The sequence below is a fragment of the Mobula hypostoma genome, chromosome 8, assembly GCF_963921235.1.
Source record: "Mobula hypostoma chromosome 8, sMobHyp1.1, whole genome shotgun sequence".
Lineage (NCBI taxonomy): Eukaryota > Metazoa > Chordata > Chondrichthyes > Myliobatiformes > Myliobatidae > Mobula > Mobula hypostoma.
In genome coordinates this window covers 93,520,164-93,541,575 of record NC_086104.1, presented here as the reverse complement: position 1 = coordinate 93,541,575, position 21,412 = coordinate 93,520,164, and the positions used below count along the sequence as shown (strand labels likewise).

General features: G+C 41.0%; 1 protein-coding gene across 3 annotated transcripts in view; it reads right to left on the bottom strand.

The window, feature by feature from the left end:
* Positions 1–5,621: 5,621 nt before the first annotated feature.
* The window catches only part of morn2 (MORN repeat containing 2), a 40,576-nt gene continuing 24,785 nt past the window's right edge, over positions 5,622–21,412 (bottom strand). Inside the window, exons 4-7 of one of the 3 annotated variants that reach the window (XR_010018979.1) lie at positions 19,473–19,603; positions 11,614–11,750; positions 6,407–6,576; positions 5,622–6,250 (exon numbers count right to left, since the gene is read on the bottom strand). Coding sequence is in view for 2 of the 3 variants with exons in the window: in XM_063056360.1 (XP_062912430.1) it covers positions 6,474–6,576; positions 11,614–11,750; positions 19,473–19,603 (371 nt within the window). In the remaining variant the exon portion in view is untranslated. Of the gene's footprint in view, positions 6,251–6,293; positions 6,577–11,613; positions 11,751–19,472; positions 19,604–21,412 lie in introns of those variants that run through there. The other 2 variants (XM_063056360.1, XM_063056361.1) reach the window with 2 other exon arrangements.

The following is a 21,412-nucleotide window of genomic DNA, read 5'->3' as shown; positions in this document are numbered from 1 at the left end:
AGAAAAAGAAAAATCACTGTCCCCGCTATATCCAGACTAAGCTCATCAAAGACCATACATGACTGCACAACATCTGATCCTGATCTGTTATCTCCAGCTCCCGTGGTCTGTTTCCTGATGATTCCCTTCCACCCATGATTGACTCAGTTACACTCAACATGCACACTTTCCTCAGGATTTGCTTTCTTGCTGTCCTACAGTGAAGAGGATGTCTTATCTTGAACATGTTGCACTTGTAACAAGTCAAAAGGAAGCCCTCAGGTCCACTGACCCCCTGCTCCAGGAGAGCAATCCCATTAATTCCATTTCCTCTCTCCTTACTTCCTGAACCCCTGGAATTTATTCTATCTCACACTTGCCCATCCAGTCCAATTTTGATTGCTTTTGCAATTGATCTACACGAAGGAGTACTTTACAATAGACATTTAATCTGCTACCGCTTCTCTGGGATGTAGGAGAAAACCCATGCAGGCATGGGGAGAATGTGAAAACTCCACATAGACAGCAGTTGAAGGCAGTTTTATATGTAGATCCTGGAGCTGTTGAGGCAGGAACTCTACTTACTTTTGTTATACATTGCTCAGTTCCTGCTGGCAGTTAGCCATGCTTGCAAATCCCTGGGTTTTTGTATTTCTAAAAATCTTACAGCTCTATTAACTTCACATCAGGGTGTTTCGCCTTTCCACACTACAGGTTTTTCCACATGTGCACATATATCCACTGCATGCATTAACCAAGCTTCTGAATTGTCTCATGTTCTTTCTTCAACCTCTATTATAACCAGCAACATAGATTGCTGTCCATACCATGATCATCAAACTAACTTTCATGGAGAGGTTACGGTAATTTTTCCATAATCCCCTTGCTATAAAGTAACTGTAAATCCTGGTGTGACTTCTGGAAGACAACTGACTAGTAGTCTTCTTGGGGAGAACCAATACACCCCGCAGCTTGAGTGACTCTGGGATCTTATCACCACAAAGATGACAGTCCCTCATGTCAACTCCTGCTCCTCGCTTTCACTGTAACTTTCTCCAATGTTGCAATCCTCAGATCGTCATTTTCCACCATTGCTAGTCTCCTTTACAGATCTGATTTTAATCTCTCCGGCACTGCCAGGCATACCCGGGGCCTACCTACTGCATTACAACAGAAGAATGGGATTAAATCAAGATCTAATTCAAAGGTGGAACAAGTCTAGCGGCTGAATGTTTTGTTTCCTGGTTCCTAAATTCCTTCCACGTTCCTATAACAACAAATTCTGCCAGAATAATGATTATTTCAAAAACGTTTCCCAAATGAACAGTAGAAAAATAAATGTTTGATTGTTTCTATATCCTGATTACATATGAATAACCTTCTGTTCAAAACCAAATGCAAAGATCAGAGCTACTGGCTATCTCATTGAATTGTGAGCTTGAAAGTGAGTTTCCTGAAAGTGCCTCAAAATAAAATTGAAAAAGTGGATTCTATTGTAATAGGAAAGGTCACCAAAGGGTAAAACAATATGAAAGGGATCGACAAAGGCCAAGTAATCATTAGTAAAGTGAACATGGTTTTTAATTCCCTCCCTCAGCTCTCATTCCCAACAGCATAGCCCAAGTCTAATTCTGTAATCAACTCCAGTTCCATTTTCTTCTGTAGACTTCCAAATGTCCATTCTGCCTTTGTTGATTGTGAAACCTCCACATAAATCTCCAAATCTTTATCTCTTCTTTTGTCAGCCAGCAATGACTATTCGGAATTAAGGTTGATGTCCGTTAGCGTGAGTCAAAAGGAAATCCGTGAGTTTCATTTTCTCTCCTGTGTACCCATGCATTTTTATCTCCAGAGTAGCAAACAGCAGAAGAGAAAAAGAACAAGGTGGGCACATGATAGAGAGATCACTCATTCTGTGGAGAATATGCGTGAACACATTTATGTTGAATAATGTAAGGGGTATGCTATCACTGTGGACAACAGAAATATTATGGATGCAGGATCTTCAGAAAAAAAATTGGGCAAAAGTACTCTTGGTGGCCATCTTTTAGGTACCTCCTGTTCCTAATGAAGTGGTCACTGATTGTATGTTCGTGATCTTCTGCTGCTGTAGCCCATCCACTTCAAGGTTTGGCATGTTGTGCATTCAGAAATGTTTGTCTGCACATCACTGTTGTCACACATGGTTATTTGAGTTACTGTCGCCTTCCTGTCAGTTTGAATCCGTCTGGCCATTCTCCTCTGACCTCTGTCACTAACAAGGCATTTTTGCCCACAGAACTGCCGCTCACTGGATGTTTGGAGATCAGCAATTTCTGAGATACTCAAATCACCCCATCTGGCACCAGCAATCATTCCACATCAGAGTAACTTAGACCATATTTCTTCTGCTATTTGTCTCCAGAGATATATTGCTTTCACTTGCTGTGTTAATATCAGTGTCATTTTGAGAACTCTGATCAACATGTTCTTTTCTTTCACATCCTTCTGCCAAGATCCTATCTGTTCACCTCTGTTCTTGTTCTTGCTGTGTGACCATAATTCGCTCCATGTCCCTCATAATGGAGGCATGGACTTCATCCATGTGATCAGTGAGTCTTTGCACAAGTTCCAACTGAGTCTGTCTCAATTCACTGAGCTCCCTCTGTTGGCTGCGTATCATAGACAACCCCTCCTGTTGGTTTGTGTTCGACTGGCGCTGTTGCTCTGACCTTGGGAATTGTGTGGCCTCCCCATCTTCCTTTTTATTTTTCCTCATCAGCTTTGGAGAGGGTTGTGGAGATATTTCTGATTTCCAGTCTGTAACTGGAAGTCAATGAGCCACAGATTTTGAATCAAAGCTGCATGTTGTGGATGCAGGACTGGTGACTTCTTCATCGTGATCACTCTGTTCGGCACTGGCATCCTGACAGTCATGCTGGTGTGGATGTCTATGGAAAGTGAAGTTCCTGTGCTTCTCCTGCATAACCTCTCTGGATCTGTCATGACTGTTGTTATGAGTTTCTCAGGTTATCTGAGCCCGTCAAAGACATCAGCATACACTTCCATGAGTGTTGTGTGGTCAGCTTTGGTCTGTGAAGCCACTACAGAAACTCTTTCCACCAGGCTGAGTTTTTCATATGTATTCAGACCTAATTTTGGCTGTGCTCTCTTTTCTACAATCAGTAGCTGTGCCTTTAGGTGCTGTCCCTTGTGCTTGAAAGTCACTACATAACCCCCTTTTACTGGAACATTCTCTCCAGTATATCCTGTCACTTTCAACTTTACTGGGTGAATCTTGCTCTTTACTGTCTCATTCACAGTCACTGGAACAATCCATTCTGTTTTGCCAGCACCAACAGTCTGCAGACAATCTACAAATGCTTCCTTCATTTTCTCATCAACATGTGCACCTTTCTCTTGGTAGTCCCGGCTTTGTAGTACTTTGCAAAATGATTCTTCTTCCCACGATTATTGCAGGACTTTCCAAAAGCAGGACAGGTCCTTGAAATGTGACTACCTCCACATTTGCTGTTTGAACCTACCTTTTTGCTTTGCTCAAGCAACACACACAAAATGCTGGTGGAACACAGCAGGCCAGGCAGCATCTATAGGAAGAAGTACAGTCCACGTTTCGGGTCGAGACCCTTCATCGGTTCCACCAGCATTTTGTGTGTGTTGCTTGAGTTTCCTGTGTGTGTTGCTTGAGTTTCCAACGTCTGCAGATTTTCTCGTCTTTTGTGCTCCGCCCCTATTTTTGTAGCCTGCATTGTTGTTTCTGCCTTATACAGCTCCTTAGCTTGTGCTTGTGCAGTCTCTGCTGCCCTACATCCTACATATATCCTCAGCCTTTTCCAGCATTAAATCTTTCTCACTGAGTTTGCTTTCTCCAGGTCCATTATTTGAAGTTCCACAAACTACTTTGTTTCTGACGAGTGACTCTCTCAAATCTCCAGACTCACAGGGCTTACTCAGTATGTGAATCACAGCGAAGTATCGGTCAAAGCCAACACCTTGTTTCTGGTCACAGGAAAAGAACTTTCAAATGCTGTATTTTTACTTGGGACAAAATACTCCTCAAACGTTGTCATCAGAGTGTCCAATGTCAAGGCTGTCTCATCAATTTGAAATCTGTTATAGATGTTTCTCCGTAACTTCCGCCACCTCCAACGGGATCCCACCACTAAGCACATCTTTCCCTCCCCCCTCTCTCTGCATTCCGCAGGGATCGCTCCCTACACAACTCCCTTGTCCATTCGTCCCCCCCATCCCTCCCCACTGATCTCCCTCCTGGCACTTATCCGTGTAAGCGGAACAAGTGCTACACATGCCCTTACACTTCCTCCCTTACCACCATTCAGGGCCCCAAACAGTCCTTCCAGGTGAGGCATCACTTCACCTGTGAGTCGACTGGGGTGATATACTGCGTCCGGTGCTCCCGATGTGGCCTTTTATATATTGGTGAGACCCGACGCAGACTGGGAGACCGCTTTGCTGAACATCTACGCTCTGTCTGCCAGAGTAAGCAGGATCTCCCAGTGGCCACACATTTTAATTCCACATCCCATTCCCATTCTGACATGTCTATCCACGGCCTCCTCTACTGTAAAGATGAAGCCACACTCAGGTTGGAGGAACAACACCTTATATTCCGTATGGGTAGCCTCCAACCTGATGGCATGAACATTGACTTCTCTAACTTCCGCTAGGCCCCACCTCCCCCTCGTACCCCATCTGTTACTCTTTTTTATGCACACATTCTTTCTCTCACTCTCCTTTTTCTCCCTCTGTCCCTCTGAATATACCTCTTGCCCATCCTCTGGGTCACCCCCCCCCCCGTCTTTCTTCCCAGACCTCCTGTCCCATGATCTTCTCGTATCCCCTTTTGCCTATCACCTGTCCAGCTCTCGGCTCTATCCCTCCCCCTCCTGTCTTCTCCTATCATTTTGCATCTCCCCCTCCCCCTCCAGCTTTCAAATCCCTTACTCACTCTTCCTTCAGTTAGTCCTGACGAAGGGTCTCGGCCTGAAACGTCGACTGCGCCTCTTCCTATAGATGCTGCTTGGCCTGCTGCGTTCACCAGCAACTTTGATGTGTGTTGTATAGATGTTCAAAGAATCTTTGCCAATTACGTGTAGAAAAATAGGTGCTTTTGAATTTTCCTCTGCTCACCCACCCACCCCCCCCCGCCCCAAGCTGCTGAATATATATTGAATCGATGTTTGAAGCGTTTCCGATTATCATTTAGATTGCCAGTAAACTGCACAGGTGTGGGAGGACTTTACTTATCCATGACTGAATTTTCAGGCTCTCACCGGAATCTCTTTTGGTGAATTTGGCAACAACAGCAGCTTCAGGACACAACGTGCTCTCTGGTCAGTAGCTTCTCTCCGTTGGAATTTAATGTCGCTTTCTTAATTGCGTGCAGTACATTTACTCTCCGTGTTTCGAGCTCACTCTGACTTCTGACACCATGTAATGTTTGTTCTTTAATAAAGCCAAACTTAGCCGAAGTAAAAATGCTGGCACATATTTATTTACAGATCACTCCAGCAAGGGTTTCAGTTCAATCCGAGCGCATGCAACCAACTCCCCGATGTCACTTGAGACACTGGGGATTGAAGTTCTTTATTATGTACAAACATAACACAGGTGGGAAAGGAAGGGAGCTTCTTCTTGTTGTTGCAGCTTGGATTGTTCTGCTGAATATTGTCGGTGCCAGAATGTGTGACGACATTTGCAGGCTGCCCCCGGTACATCCTTGGGTATGTTGCTTGTTAATTTACACATTTCACTCTATGTTTCCATGTACATGTGATACATAAATCTGAACTTCCTGTCCTTCCTCAAAACCTATAACTAATACTTGAGAAAGCAAACAGAGTCTCGGTTTAATTAGAATCAGAAGGCTGCAACAGTGAAGGCTCCTCAGTTATCTTGCAATTCACGCCACTGGACACTGACCTCGATCTGCCAAGGACCATGCCTTGGGTTCCTGTGCATCAGCCTCCGGATGTAAAACAAAATCACGCACAGGCGTTCTCCATTAAGTGAATCCATCCTAAAAGCCCAGATTAGTCCCTTAGAAGAACATCATATTCGACTCAAGAGATCACACCACTACTGCCTCTTAGTTAGATTTTGTTGTTGCACTAGACTTGATCAATAAAATTATGACTGCACTCAGTGTGTCCTTGGACTGTCATAGTACAGTATACTGTATGATCTTACAGCACTGCTAACACAACACCATATTTCAGCATCATTCTGCCTGTTGTTCTTCCTGTAGAATCTGGATCAAATAATCAGAATATTCTAATTAATATGTTGTTTTATTGTTTCATTAAGACAAAACCATCCCATTAAATAACTTAAAATAAATTAAATGTGCATGTTGTGGAGTATTTGAAAGAAGGATAAGTTTCTACAGTGATATTTTTTACTTTACCAGAACATTCAGTGATGTCTAAAAAGGTCACAGAAACGTGACTGCAAAACAATGTTTCAGACATGGATTACACATCCAGCTTCAACTTCAGCCCTGGTGCAGCTTTGCAGTGAAATGTCCCGATCCATTCATAGCCTTGTGCGTCAATGAACTTGCCTTCTCCTTCCAATCTGCAGAGTGAAAGCAGGAATGAAAGATATTCAGCTGAGGCAGCATTTTCTGGGATTGTCATAGTACGATACACGCAAGTTAGGCAAATGAAACATATTACCTGACCAAGACGGCAAAGAAACACAGCACAAGGATTACACTGCACCTTAAGAGCACGGCTGCATTAATATACACTCATTGGCCACTTTATTAGGTATTCCTGCCCATTAATGCAAATATCTAATCAGCTAATCATTTGGCAGCTATTCAATGCATAAAAGCATGCAGATATAATCAAGAGGTTCCAGTTGTTATTTAGACCAAACATCAGGATAGGGAAAAATTGTGATTAAGTATTTTTGACCATGGAATGAAAAAATATCCTGTGAGTGCCAATTCTGTGGGCAAAGACACCTTGTTGATGAGAGAGGTCAGAGGAAAACAGCCAGACTGGTTCAAGCCGACAGGAAGGCGACAGTAACTCAAATACAACAGTGGTGTGCAGAAGAATGCACGACACGTCAAACCTCAAAGTGGATGGGCTGCAGCAGCAGAAGACCATGAACATACACTCAGTGCCCATTTTATTATGTACAGGAGGTACCAAATCAAGTGGCCTCTGAGTAAATCTGTTAATGATACTTGATGGATTTTGATAGCACAATATTCAATTATCTTCATGTCTGTTTTTGCTAACATTTCAAAAGAACTAACCTCTGACCTTAAACACACACACACCAGATGCTGGAAATCTAGAGTAAAAACACACACACACACACACACACACAAAGTGCTGGAGGAACTCAGTAGGACAGGCGGCAACTATGGAGAGGAATGAACAGTCGACGTTTTGGCTGAGACCCTTCATCAGGACTGGAAAGGGGGTGGGGGGGGATAGAAACCAGAATATTTGACCTTCCTCAGAATTCAACCTGAACCATATTTGCTTCTCTTCCCACAGAGGTAGTCGGACCTGCTGAGCATTTCTTTCATTTTCAGTTTCTGTCCTAGCAGCAATGGCCCAGCACTTATCATGGGCCAGGGGCTCCCTTCATTCACACAATTATGGGCTGAATCCCAGGGAAAAGTAATCAATGACATCAGGAAAGCTGTCAGAAGAAGTGAAATTAACCTATTGTTACATTGCAGTCTTCACTAATGTCCCTCAATCATTGGAATTTATTGATTGCAAATAAAAGATTACAGATTCAGCAACTAAATAGTTAAATATTGGAACTGAATCTAAATGCCTGGCAAATTAAACTACAGAATGAGAGTCAAATTGCACAATAAAATTTTTAAGGATTACAATTTTATTTTTTAAAATGTGTACATGAAAATCTGGTATAAACAAAGGCAGCAATGAAACTGTTGGATGAAGTCACTTGTGAATCAAATCTGACCCACAAATAACACACACAAAAAATGCTGGTGAACGTAGCAGGCCAGGCAGCATTTATAGGAACAGGTACAGTAGACGTTTCAGGCCGAGATCCTTTGTCACCACAAGTGGCTAGCACCAGCATGAGTGGCTCTTTAAATAGTCTCTCATATGGCGAGGCAAGTTACTTAGCTGCATCAAAACTGTCAGTAGAAGGCTTAGTCAGTGATTCCCAAACCAGAATCAGAAGCACATTTAATACCTCCGGCATATGTCGTGAAATTTGTTAAACTTTATGGCAGCAGCACAATGAAATACATGATTAAAAAAATATGGAGAAAAAACTGAGTTACATTAAGTTTATATATATCTATTAAATAGTTAAGTTAAAAGTAGTGCCAAAAAAAAAGTAGTGATGTAATGTTCATGGGTTCAATGTCATTTAGAAATTGGATGGTAGAGGGGAAGAAGCTGTTCCTGAATTGCCAAGTGTCTGCCTTCAGGCTTCTGTACCTCCTTCCTGATGGTAATAGTGTGAAGAGGGAAGCCCTGAGCAATGGGGATCCTTAATGACGGATGCCATCTTCCTGAGGCACCGCTCCTTGAAGGTGTCTTGGATACTAAGGAGACTGGTACCCATGATAGAGCTGACTAATTTTACAAGTTTCTGCAAATTATTTCGATATTGTGCAGTAGCCCGCCTCCCTTACCTCAGTGATGTGGCCAGTCAGAATGCTTTTCACAGTACATCTGTAGAAGATTTTGAGTGTTCCAGCTGACAAACTGATCTCCTCAAACTCCACTGAAATATAACTGCTGTGTTGCCTCCTTTATAACTGCATCAATATGTTGCATCCAGGTTAGCTCATCAGAGATACTGACACCCAGGAACTTGAAATTGCTCATTCTCTCCACTTCTGATCCCTCTGAGGATTGGTTAATGTTCCCTCGTCTTTGGTCTTGCTGACATTGAGTGCAAGGTTGGTGCTGCGACACTACTCAACTAGCTGGTATATCTCACTCCTGTATGCCCTTTCGTCACCATCTGAAGTTCTTCCAACAATGGTTGTATCATCAGTAAATTTATAGATGATGTTTGAGTTATGCCTAGCCACACAGTCATGGATGTAGAGAGAGTAGAGCAGTGGGCTAAGGACACATCCCTGTGAAGCGCCAGTGTTAATCATCAGCGAAATGGAGGTGTTATTTCCAATCCGCACAGGTTGTGGTCATCCAGTTAGGAAGTCAAGGATCCAGTTGCAGAGAGAGTACAGAGGCCGAGGTTCTGTAGCTTTTCGATCAGGACTGTAGGATTGATGGTGTTAAACACTGAGCTATTGTCACAGATATCCTGACATAGGTATTTGCATTGTCCGCGTGATCCAAGGCTGCATGGAGAGCCATTGAGATTGTGTCTGCTGCAGAACTATTGTAGTGAAAGGCAAATTGCAGTGGGTCCAGATCCTTGCTGAGGCAGGAGTTAATTCTGGCCATGACAAATCTCTTAAAGCATTTCACCACTTTAGACATGACTGCTACTGGACGATAGTCGCTGAGGCAACTCACACTACTCTGCTTGGGCACTGGTATAATTGTTGCCATTTTGAAGCAGTTGGGAACTTCCGACTGTAGCAGTGAGAGATTGAAAATGTCTTTGAATATTCCTGCCAGTTGTTTGGCACAGATTTTCAGAGCCTTACCTTGCTGCCTTGTGAGGGTTCACCCTCTTGAAAGACAGCCTGACATTTGCCTCTGAAACAGAGATCACAGGGTCATCGGATGCTGCAGGGGTCCTCATAACTGTGGTTTTATTCTCCTTTTCAAAGCAAGCATAAAAGGTGTTGAGCTCGTCAGGTGGTGAAGCATTGCTGCCATTCATGGTGTTGGGTTTTGATTTGTAGGAAGTGATATCCTGCAAACCCTGCTAGAGCTGACTCGCATCCAATGTCGCCTCCATCCTCTCCCAGAATTGCTTCTTGGCTCTTCAAATAGCCTTCTGCAAGTTATACCTTTTTTTCTTATACAGACCTGTGTTGCTAGACTTAAATGCCACAGATTTAGCCCTCACAAACCTCCTGGTTCATCCACAGCTTTTGGTTTGGGAATGTACAGTAGGTTTTCATAGGTACACATTCATCAACACAGTTTTTAATGAAGTTGGTGACAACTGTGGCATCCTCAACTAGACATGAAGATGACTCTCTGAATACAGTCCAGTCCACCGATTCAAAGCAGTCCTGTAAGCGCCCCTGTGCTTCCCTGGCCCATACCTTCTTGGTCCTCACTACTGGTGCTACAGTCTTCAGTCTCTGCCTATACTCACGGAGTAGAAATACAGCCAGGTGATCAGACTTACCAAAGTGTGGGCATGGAATAGCAAATTAGGCACTCTGAAGTTAGTGTAACGGTGGACCAGTGTGTTATTTCCTCTGGTACTACAGGTGATTTGTCGATAATAATTATTTAGTGACTTTATCAAGCTCGCCTGGTTAAAATCCCCTGAAATGATGGGGAAGGCATCAGGATGTGCTGTTTCATGCCTGTTGATTACATCTCTCAGTTCATCCAGAGCCTATTTAACATTAGCCTGAGGTGGAATATACACCTCTAACAAAATGATTGCTGTAATCTCTTGCAGCAGGTAAAATGGCCGGCATTTAATTGCAAGGTATTCCAGGTCTGATGAGCGATATTGGGGCATCACCAACACCACGAGAAGTTGATCATGGGGCATGTAATTGCAAGGTATTCCAGATCTGATGAGCAATATTGGGGCGTCACCAACACCACGAGAAGTTGATCATGGGGCATACACCTACATCTCTGCTTTTGAGAGGCTTGACCGACCGATCTTGACGATGTATTATGAACCCGTCCATTCCAATTGCTGCGTCCGGCATGGAAGGGGTTAACCAAGATTCTGTACAACAAAGGACGCACGTGTTCCTAACGTTCCCCTGATACAGCACCCCGGCTCTGAGGTTGTCAGTTTTATTTACCAGAAACTGCATGTTTGCCAGCAAGATAGTTGGTATTAGGAATCAAAAACCTCATTTTTTTTAAACTCACCACCAAGCTAGCATGCCAAATAATATATTCTAAAACTTAACAGAGAACAGCACTTGTTCCGAAAGACCACATGATCAACATATATTTTTAATAAATTTCCAATACATTTTAAATTTTAGGAACCTTCCTTAGCTGTACTTTGACAGCATATTAGCTGCTAGTAGGCTGGGTGCAGAAAGTATGGGTTGCGAGTTAATTTCTCAACTTATTTATATATCAGTAGGTGCAGTTGGTGTTGTCATTACTCTTGGATTGTCCTGAAATCTCCAGGAGTTGCAGATCAATCTCCAGGACAATCAAAGAGAAAAAGCACAGGAGAAGGGAGTGTTAACAAATCACCTACTTTCATCACTTTAAAATAAGAGAGAGAATTCAGATGAAAAAGGCTGACTGCTGATAAGGGTAACTAAATTAAACAACAGAATCTATGTGCTTCCTGTTCAATGTAGAACAGTGTGCTGTAGGGAAATGAACACAATGTACAACCATTGGAGAGAGAATAAAGTACATTCAGTTAGAGGTGTAAACCCGGCATACGTCTGTGTACGTTTATGTCCTTCAAACACAGTACAGTCTAAATTATACATGAATGTTTAGAATAACTTACTTGTTTTTATTGAAGTTTCCAATATATTTTAAATTATTTGGCCATGTGTATATCCCTGTACCATGAAATGTGTTGTCTTTAAACTCTCCTTCATATGTTGCACCTGAAGGATGCACCAGTTTTCCATTGCCATTCATCTATGGGAAAGAAACATACAAATCAAATGATGAAATTACATCAAGTATTGCATAGGAAATTATTGCTTGGTTTCTCACTCTAGGAACATAGGAATTGGAATAGGTCATTCAGCTATCTAAGACCCTGGTGAATTGTATTTAAATTCCTCGCACCAAACTTAGTTTCACAATCTGAGTCAATAAAGATCTATTAGTCCCACTTTTGACAGTTTCACTTGCTTAGCCTCAACAACTTGAGAAAATTAGGGAGAAATTAGTCAGAAACAGAGACTAATAATTTAAATTCTAAAACAATGCTCTTTTCACAATTAGTATTTTTTATTTCTGAATATCTTTTCCCTGTTTACCTGTAATCTCCTTCTACAAATAAAAACTTAGAAAAGCATCTGTTCAGTGAAGCCCCTGCATAAATGAACAACTTCACTCAGCTCTGAACTGATTCTACAACCTATGGAAGAACTCTACAACTCATGTTCTCAATAGTATTTATTCATGTTTTTATTTACACTGTTTGTCTTCATTTACACATTGGTTGTTTGTCGGTATTTTGTGTGTAGTTTTTCAGTGACTCTATTGTATTCTTTGTTTTGTTGTAATTGCCAGCATGAAAATGAACCTCCAGGTAGTATGTACATGATGGCATATACATACTTTGACAATAAATTTACTTTGAACTTTGAATAACTACGTATTTGCCCAACCTTCCATTAGCCACCTCCAAGCCTATCTATGGAAGAGACTGTGACTGCCACAATTGCTTTATTAGACACATCAAGCTGGAGTGGAAGTCACTCTCAATCTCAAGGGACTGCTAAGAAGAATTTCAATTTCAAGTTTAATTAGATTACAGCCATACACAAATACAGCCAAACAAAACAGTGTTCCTCTGGGCCAAGGTGCAAAGCATATCACCAACAGCACATAGCACATATGGTTACGATTTCAGAAAAAAACATTGTCACAAAGAAAAAAATGATGCATTGAGAACCTTTATTTATGTAACAAGGTGAAATGTCTCTACCAATTAGAAGTTTAACATTATTTCAACATTATACCAATTAGAAGTTTAACATTGTACATATACATTCTGTGGTACTTTATTAGATACACCTGCTTGTTAATGCAAATATCTAATCAGTCAATAAAGTGGCAGCAACTCAATGTATAAAGCATGCAGATGTGCTCAAGAGATTCAGCAGAAATGTGACCTTGACTGCAGAATGCTTATTGGTGCCTGGTGGGGTGGTCTGACTATCTCAGAAACTGCTGATCTTCTGGGATTTTCACACACAGCGGTATCTAGAGTTTACAGAGAATGGTGCATAAAACAAGATATATTCAGTGGGCAGCAGTTCTGTGTGTAAAAAGTGCCTTGTTAATGAGAGAGGTCAGAGACGAGTGGCCAGATTGGGTCAAGTTGCCAGGAAGGTGGTAGTACCTCAAGTAACCATGCATTACCACAGTGATGTGCAGAAGAGCATTTCTGAATACACAACACATTGAACCTTGAAGTGGATGGACTACAGCAGCAGAAGACCATAAACATACCTAATAAAATGGTTGCTGGGTGTACTTAGATTTACTTTGAGTGTTCATTTGGTTATCTTTTGCGAACTTGCTAGATCGGTTGCAATATTTATTCCTGCTTACAAACAAAATTCAGTGTGGTTGCAGGTGTAGGCACTTACTGTTAGTGTATTGGTACATCCTGAAATATAACATTTAAATGGTTGTCATGATCCATAGAAAGATTTTCAGGAACCCCTTTATACAGTGTCTATAAAAAGTATTCACCCCACCCCTTGGAAGTTTTACAACATTGAATCACAGTGGATTTAATTTGGCTTTTTTTGACACTGATCAACAGAAAAAGACTCTTTCATGTCAAACTGAAAACAGATCTCTACAAAGTGATCTAAATTAACTGCAGATCACCCGTGTGCAGTCAAGGTGTTTCAATTGATTGTAGTAAAATATACCTGTATATGGAAGATCCAACTGTTGGTGAAGTCAGTATCCTGACAAAACTACACCATGAATACAAAAGCAACTCTGTAAAAAGTTTATTGAAAAGCACAAGTCAGGAGATGGATACAAGAAAACGTCCAAGTCACTGAATATTCCTTGAAGTACAGTTAAGTCAATCATCAAAAAATGGAAAGAATATGCCCACAGCTGTAAATCCGCCTAGAGCAGGCTGTCCTCAAACACTGAGTGACTGTACAAGAAGGGGACTAGTGAGTGAGGCCACCAAGAGACCTATGACAACTCTGGAGGAGTTACAAGCTTCAGTGGCTGAGATGGGAGACTGCGCATTCAACAACTGTTGCCTGGGTGCTTCACCAGTCACAGCTTTATGGGAGAGTGGCAAAGAGAAAGCCACTGTTGAAAAAGCTCACATGAAATCTCAGTTAGAGTTTGCCAGAAGGCATGTGGGAGACTCTGAAGTCAGTTGGAGGAAGGTTCTATGGTCTGATGGAAACAAAATCCAGCTTTCTGGCCATCAGACTATATGCTATGTTTGGCATAAGCTAAACACCACACATCATCAAAGACAAACCATCCCTACTGTCAAGCATGCTGGTGGCTGCATCATACTGTGGGGATGTTTCATTGCAGCAGGCCCTGGAAGGCTTGTGAAGGTAGAGGGTAAAATGAATGCAACAAAATACAGGGAAATCCAGGAGGAAAACCTGATGCAGTCTGCAAGAGAACTGTGACTTGGGAGAAGATTTGTTGTCCTGCAAGACAATAACCCAAGCATAAAGCCAAAGCTACACAGAAATTGCTTAAAAACAACAAGGCTAATGTCCTGGAGTGCCAAGTTAGAGTCCAGACCTCAATCCAATTGAGAATTTGTGGCTGGACTTGAAAAAGGCTGTTCACTCACAATCCCCATACAATCTGACAGAGCTTGAGCAGTTTTGTAAAGAAGAATGGTGCAAAATTGCAGTGTCCAGCTGTGCAAAGCTGATAGAGACTTATCCACACAGACTCAAGGCTGTAATTACTGCCAAAGGTGCATCTACCAAACACTGACTTGATGGGGTTGAGTAATTATGCAATCAATTATTTTGTGTTTAATAATTATAGTAAGTTTAGACCAATTTGTAGAAATTGGTTCTCACTTTGACACGAAAGAGTCTTTTCTGTTGATGAGTGTAAAAAAGCCAAATTAAATCCACTGTGAATCAATGTAAAACAACAAAACACAAAAACTACTGGGTACTGTAGATTTCTTTGTCTGCTGGAACCAACAGAAAAATAAAGAACCAGTCAAGATTTCTTATGAGATGAAAAAGAAACCAAAATAGAAACTTATGGAACTCAATACAAACCTGCTGGTGCATGATCTTGAATTAACTGCTGTGGGTAATATCTTTCAAACATATATCAACACTGTATTGCTGCCAAAAGTAAATCCATGTTTCAGATAATGATATCTTGACTTCCAGTCAAAATAGCGCCTGTGTACAACGCTCCTTTGGTCACCATCTTCAGGATAGATCATGAAACTATTTATTTAATTTTTTTTAAGTCTTTTTCATTTGTTTTTCATCTTGAATGTGAACTGTTGGAGCCTGTGATTTGCTGTTTGGAGATCGTTTGGGTGTTCCAGAGCTCGGCAGTCTCCAAGAGGATTCTAGGAAGCAGAGGTAGCATTTGTGAACTTCGTGGCAGGCAGGCTGCGGGCTGGGGTGTGATCCAATAAAAGCTTCCATTGTTCAACATTTAAAGCGACAAGGGAGATTGAAACATCGAGGCCAATGCAGAAGTTTAGAGTTTGTTAGGGTGCTTTAGCACTCTGCAGTCTCTGAGAGGATTCAGGGAGACAGAAGCAGTGTGTGCAAACTTTAAGGCAGGCAGGCTGCAGGGTGGGGCACAAGCCGATGTTTGACTCCATTTCACCGATTAAAGCTTCGAGGGAGATTGAAACATCGAGGCCAATGGGAAAGGTAAGCACAGCTGCCTGCCTTTCGATCGCTAAGGATCACTCTGCTATGTTACTGGAGAGGGGAGAGCCTGCTGCTGTGCCCAGAGAGTGTTGCCCAGGTTTTCCGCGTTTTGGACATGGACTTGGTCTATAGATTTTTTTTTGGTCTTATAGGTTTTTTTTGTAGTGTCTTTTGCCTGATCTTTCTCGTTTTTTGTGTGGGGGTGGTGCCAAAGTGCCTTTTGTTTGGAAGGAGGGATTTGGGGATTGATATGCCTGTTCCGCTTTTGTTCTTTTTTGTGCGGGGAGGGAGGATTTGGGGGTAGACAATCAGGCTGTCTTTCTTTTCTTCCTTGGTTCCATGGCAACCCGGAAAAGAAGAATTTCAGAGTTGTATACTTTGATAATAAATGAACCTTTGAACCTTGTAATGTGTATCCTTTAATCGCAAACTGAATAAGATTGACAATTCTTGTAAATGGTTATTATACTTTAAAGCAATAGGTTTAATAGCCCTCATTAACAGTAAGTACCATGATATTGTTCTGAAGATTGTAGCCAATGTGAAGCAATGATGCTCACCACCGACCTTGACAAAAGCTGCCCTCAAGTATTTGGTTATCCCCACTTTTCATTGGCGATGCAGCCTTCTGTTCAAGAAGAGAAGCTGAGCAGAACACAAACTGAAAAATTCTCATACAAAGTAAACCAGGACAAAGCTGATTTTTAAACTAAATTTTTAGAGTGCAAAATAAATAGATTTTGAAATAAATTTTATACAATAGAGAGGGCAGATTAAAAATAAAATTATAGAAGAACCTGAAAAATGATGAAGAACTTTCTAAAAAATATTATTTTTTGTTAGAGATTCAGGAGATTTGGAGTACTGAATAGAGCAGGCATCATTTTAATACAAACAAAATCTTTATTCATAACATATACACACACACACACAGGCTGAGTTCTCACGGTGTATACACCAGCTCACTGACGTCTTTACGAACATCACTTATCCAGCATACTGTTCCCACATTGTTCAAATCAGCCACTATCATCCCTGTACTAAAAACTCTGCACCTTCCGAACTAAATGACTACTGCCTGGTGGCACTGATGCTTTGAGCAGCTGGTACAGTAATGGCAAATATCAAAAACTCCATTCCTGCCACACTGGACACTCACCAATATGCTCACCATCAGAACCGCTCTATGACAGATAAAGTAACATCTGTCGTGCACCTGGCCCTAACATACCTAGGAAACAAGGACATTTATATCAAAATGCTGTTTCTGGATTTCAGATCAGCATTCAACACTATTGTCACACAGATCTCAGTGAACAAATTCCTACTCCTCAGTCTAAATACACCATTGTGCAACTGGGTGTTGGACTTCCTAACCAATGGACTTCAGACAGTCAGGATGTACAACTGCTTCTCCCTCCCCATCATCCTCAATGTAACTTCCCCCCCTCCCCACGGCGGTGTGCTGAGCCCACTGCTGTAAACTCTGCTCACACGTGAGTGCATCCCCAAACATCCGGGTAATCGCATTGTCAAATTCATGACAGCTTACAGAGAGAAGGTGGAAGAGCTCAAGGCCTGGTGCCAGGCAAATAACATCTTCCTCAATGTCACCAAGACAAAGGAGGTGGTTATCGACTTCAAGAGAACTTACTCCACACACCCTCTTTCATCAGCGGCACAGTGGTGGGAACTGCAAGCAATTTCAGCCGCCTGGGAGTACACATCCCACACAACCTCTCATGGTCCCAGACACATCCTACACAATCAAGGAACTTCATCAACGCTTCTACTTTCTGAAGGGGCTGAAGAGAACTGGACTATGTACATAATGAAGGATCACAACTACCCTGCTTATGGACTGTTTGTCCCACTCCCATCAGGAAGGAGGTTACAAGCATCCACACCAGGACCACCAGACTCAAAAACAGATACTTTCCACAAGCAGTGAGGCTGATCAACACTTCAACCCACTAACCTTGCCCATCACTACTGTATCATTTTCTATCAGAGTCACTTTATGTACAGACACTCCTGTACCTAGTGTCACTTTATGTACGTATAATCCATCTATGTATATATATATAGCTATCACTGTATTTATATTTTAAACTATTCTGTTCTTTATCTTAATGTGTTTTTTGTGCTGCATCGGGTTCATTTTCCTTTACACTTGTGTACTGGAAATGACATTAAACAATCTCGAAATATAAACACAGTACATTCCTTTGGTCAGTATGTTAACACATTGTGTACATAGCACCATTGTCACTTGTGATCAAGGCCCTTCCCCACAGAGCCTTTGCCTTGACTGTACCTGCTCTTGTGGTTGCTCCGGTTTCCTCCCATATTCCGGAGATGTACAATTAGGATTAGTGAGGTGTCGACATGCTATGATGGCGTCATAAGTGTGAAACACTTGCAGGCTCCCAGCATATTACTCACTAATTTGACTTGATGCAAACAACGCACTTCACTGCATTTTTCAGTGTACATGTGACAAATAAAACTAATCTTTATCTAATCTTCAAACAGAGATATTTATGCTGATATTATTCTACCATTCTCAACAAAATAAACATAAAGGCCGTAAAGACCTGTAGCATTTTGCTCTTAGGCAATGTGCTTTGCCTGTTGTATATCAACTGTGGCCTTGAATGCAAATTTTTATTTAAAATAAATATTTAAGGATTAATAATAATAATTTTTTCAATAAGTATCTTCAACCACCGAAAATGAAATAAAGCAAAGATAATAGAGAAAATAAGAAAAACACTCACCTGTCTTGTCTTTACAAAATCAAGATTGAGTGGAGTTGTACATTTTGCCTGGTATACAGCTGTAGGCCAGGTAATGGGATGCATTTGACCCCTAGCTCAGTATGCTGTGTTTTACCGTTGGACTCTGTTAAGAGCTGCTTTCCAACAGTAAGAAGTGACTTCCAGTTTTGCTTGGCTTTTGAAAGTTGAAGCCCTTGTATCAATGGGTCAGTAGGTATTCTGGCAATGAGCCATGAATAATTGTGACCCACATATTAACAACTTAGGAGCAGAATTTGCCCACAAAACATGCATGATAGTTTCACCAGAAATACAATCAAATTGAAATGAAGTATAGGGTTAATTGTATATATAGATTGAGCATTCCCATCTGAGAACAATTTAAATTTCTAGGAAAAACATGTTCTGAGTATTTTTCATCAAGAATAGTTCAGAAATATTTTAAGTTTTTGTCTATTTCCTTTTAATAAGTTGGAGAAATCTGCAAGATGTGCAACCTTTGGATTTCTCTGCGTCATTACAGCAACAATTTGATTTCCCTTGTTAAACAGTGACAAATATTGATTACCCCTCAACCATCAGGCTCTTGAACCAGATAACTTCACTCATCACATCACTGAATTGTTCCCACAACCTATGGACTCACTTTCATGGACTCTTCATCTCATGTTCTTGATATTTATTGCTTGCTTGCTGGTTTGTTTGTTTGTTTTTTTAATTATTATTTTATTTTTGCATTGCACAGTTTGTTGTCTTTTGCACATTAGTTGTTTGTCTGCCCTGTTGGATGCAGTCTTTCACTGATTCTATTATGGTTCTTGGATTTACTGTGAATGCCTACAAGAAGATGAATCTCAGGTTTGTATATGGTCACATATATGTACTTTGAAAATAAATTTACTTTAAACTTTTGAACTTTGAATATACTCTACCATTAAATTCCGTTTCAAACATTGATAAAAGAATTGTTTAAACTCATCAATTACCTTATCATTTTTCCATTGCCCTGTGTATATTATTCCATCGGGTGTAGTATGAATGCCAAATCCATTTCTCTCCAGTCCAATGCCATCAATTCTCGTGCATTCTCCTTCTGTAAAAGTTATGCAGAACGTACCTGACCCAGGCAGATTTAGAAGACTGCAATTAAAGTACTGTACAAGGGTGGGGAAAGGTTCTGATTTGGTAAAATGGTGAATTATTTTAGGTAGAGCTCCTGCATCATTATCTCCTTTATTGTCATTATACCTTCCACTGGGCATGCAGAAAAACAAAGTGATGAATTCACGCTTTATTTGTCTGTTACTCTATTTAGACTGGAAGAAATTTTGGTATCAATCATTTGCTGTCATCAGGGCCTGCAAGAACTAATCCAAGTTCCATGAATGAAATCACCATCTCCAGAGAGTATTGTCATCAATCATAAATGATTGAACTGGAACCTGACATCCTCTCCATTGTGGAATGTTTGCCCAGTGGTACAATTTGTTATTGACCTTCTCTCTTTACCCTTTCTTACTGATGTTGCCCCAAATTCTACATCTTGTCCAGCAGAGTAGAAATTGAAGATCATTGCAACCTCTGATATGGACTCATCACATCTGCCCGTACCAATATTCTCTGCTCGTGCTTATTTCCCACTTGAAATTGTTGTCAATACTTACGGTTTACAACAGAAGCTGTGTGAAGCACAGGTCTTAAGATAACTGACCTTTCTTCAGGCAATGAGGAACTTATTTGGCAAGTTTAAAAATGTGCCTTTAAAATGTGCCAATCATCAGCCCAATTTTTGTGATTCAAGGTTGTTATTTGCCATTCTTCAGTGCATGATTGTAAAGGACGAAATGATTATTACTCCAGATCCAATGCAGCATAAAAAAAACATAATAAGCATAAAGAACACAATAAAAACAATAAATATAAATATAAAAGCAATCTTATAAAACATAATGTACAAGTAACTGATAGATATGTAGACTGATTGTATAGAGTGATGCTCGATGAAGTGTATGTGGTGGTGGGGGGGATGGGTTGATGGGCGGAGGTGTCGGCCACCCTGATGACTTGAGGAAGTAACTGTCTTTGAGTCGAGTGGATGTTTTGAAGCCTCTTCTCTGATTGGAGTATGACAAACAGTCCATAAGCAGGGTGGGTGGGATCCTTCACGATATTGCTGGCCTTTTCCCGGCACCTTTCTGTATATATGTTCTTGATGGCAGGGAGGCTGGTGCTGGTAATACGTGGGGTAGTTTTAAGTACCCATTTGCAGAGCCTTCCTGTCCGCTGCAGTGCAGATTCCATACCACAAAGTGATGCAGCAAGTTAGGATTTTCTCCACTTCAGCTTCCTCAGAAAGTAGAGGCATAAGAATAACATGCCATGTGGTTAACATGAAGCCAATCTCAGGATTTCTAAACTTCATCCCTGCCTAGGGTGTAATTAGAATACTGAATAAATGTGATGTAATACAGTTGATGTGACAACAGGAATACAGAACACTCAATAGGGAATTTAATCCTTTTAGGAAGCCAAACTTAACAGAACTATACAGTCAGCGATAACACAAATGTATGTAGTCACTCCACTGTTATTTTTCTGTGACCAAAGCACAAAAAGCTGCACAACACAGGTCACGTGAAGAAAGTGGGATAAATGTCCTAAACAATCTGACTTTATTCTTCTGCTCAAACAATTTAAATCTAGCATGTATAAACTTCCTGTAGGATATAATTCTCTTCTATGTGGAAGCAAGAACAACTCTAGTCTATAATTAACTAAAAACAACTTTGCTAAATTTATGTGTGAAAATACTCAGCCTTCAGCAACCACTGATTGTGGCAAAATAGCATAACAGATCAAACAATACAATTGTTTTCAAAGAATTCAAGCAGGTGCTTATAATTGTGAGGAAGGAGAATAGGACGAA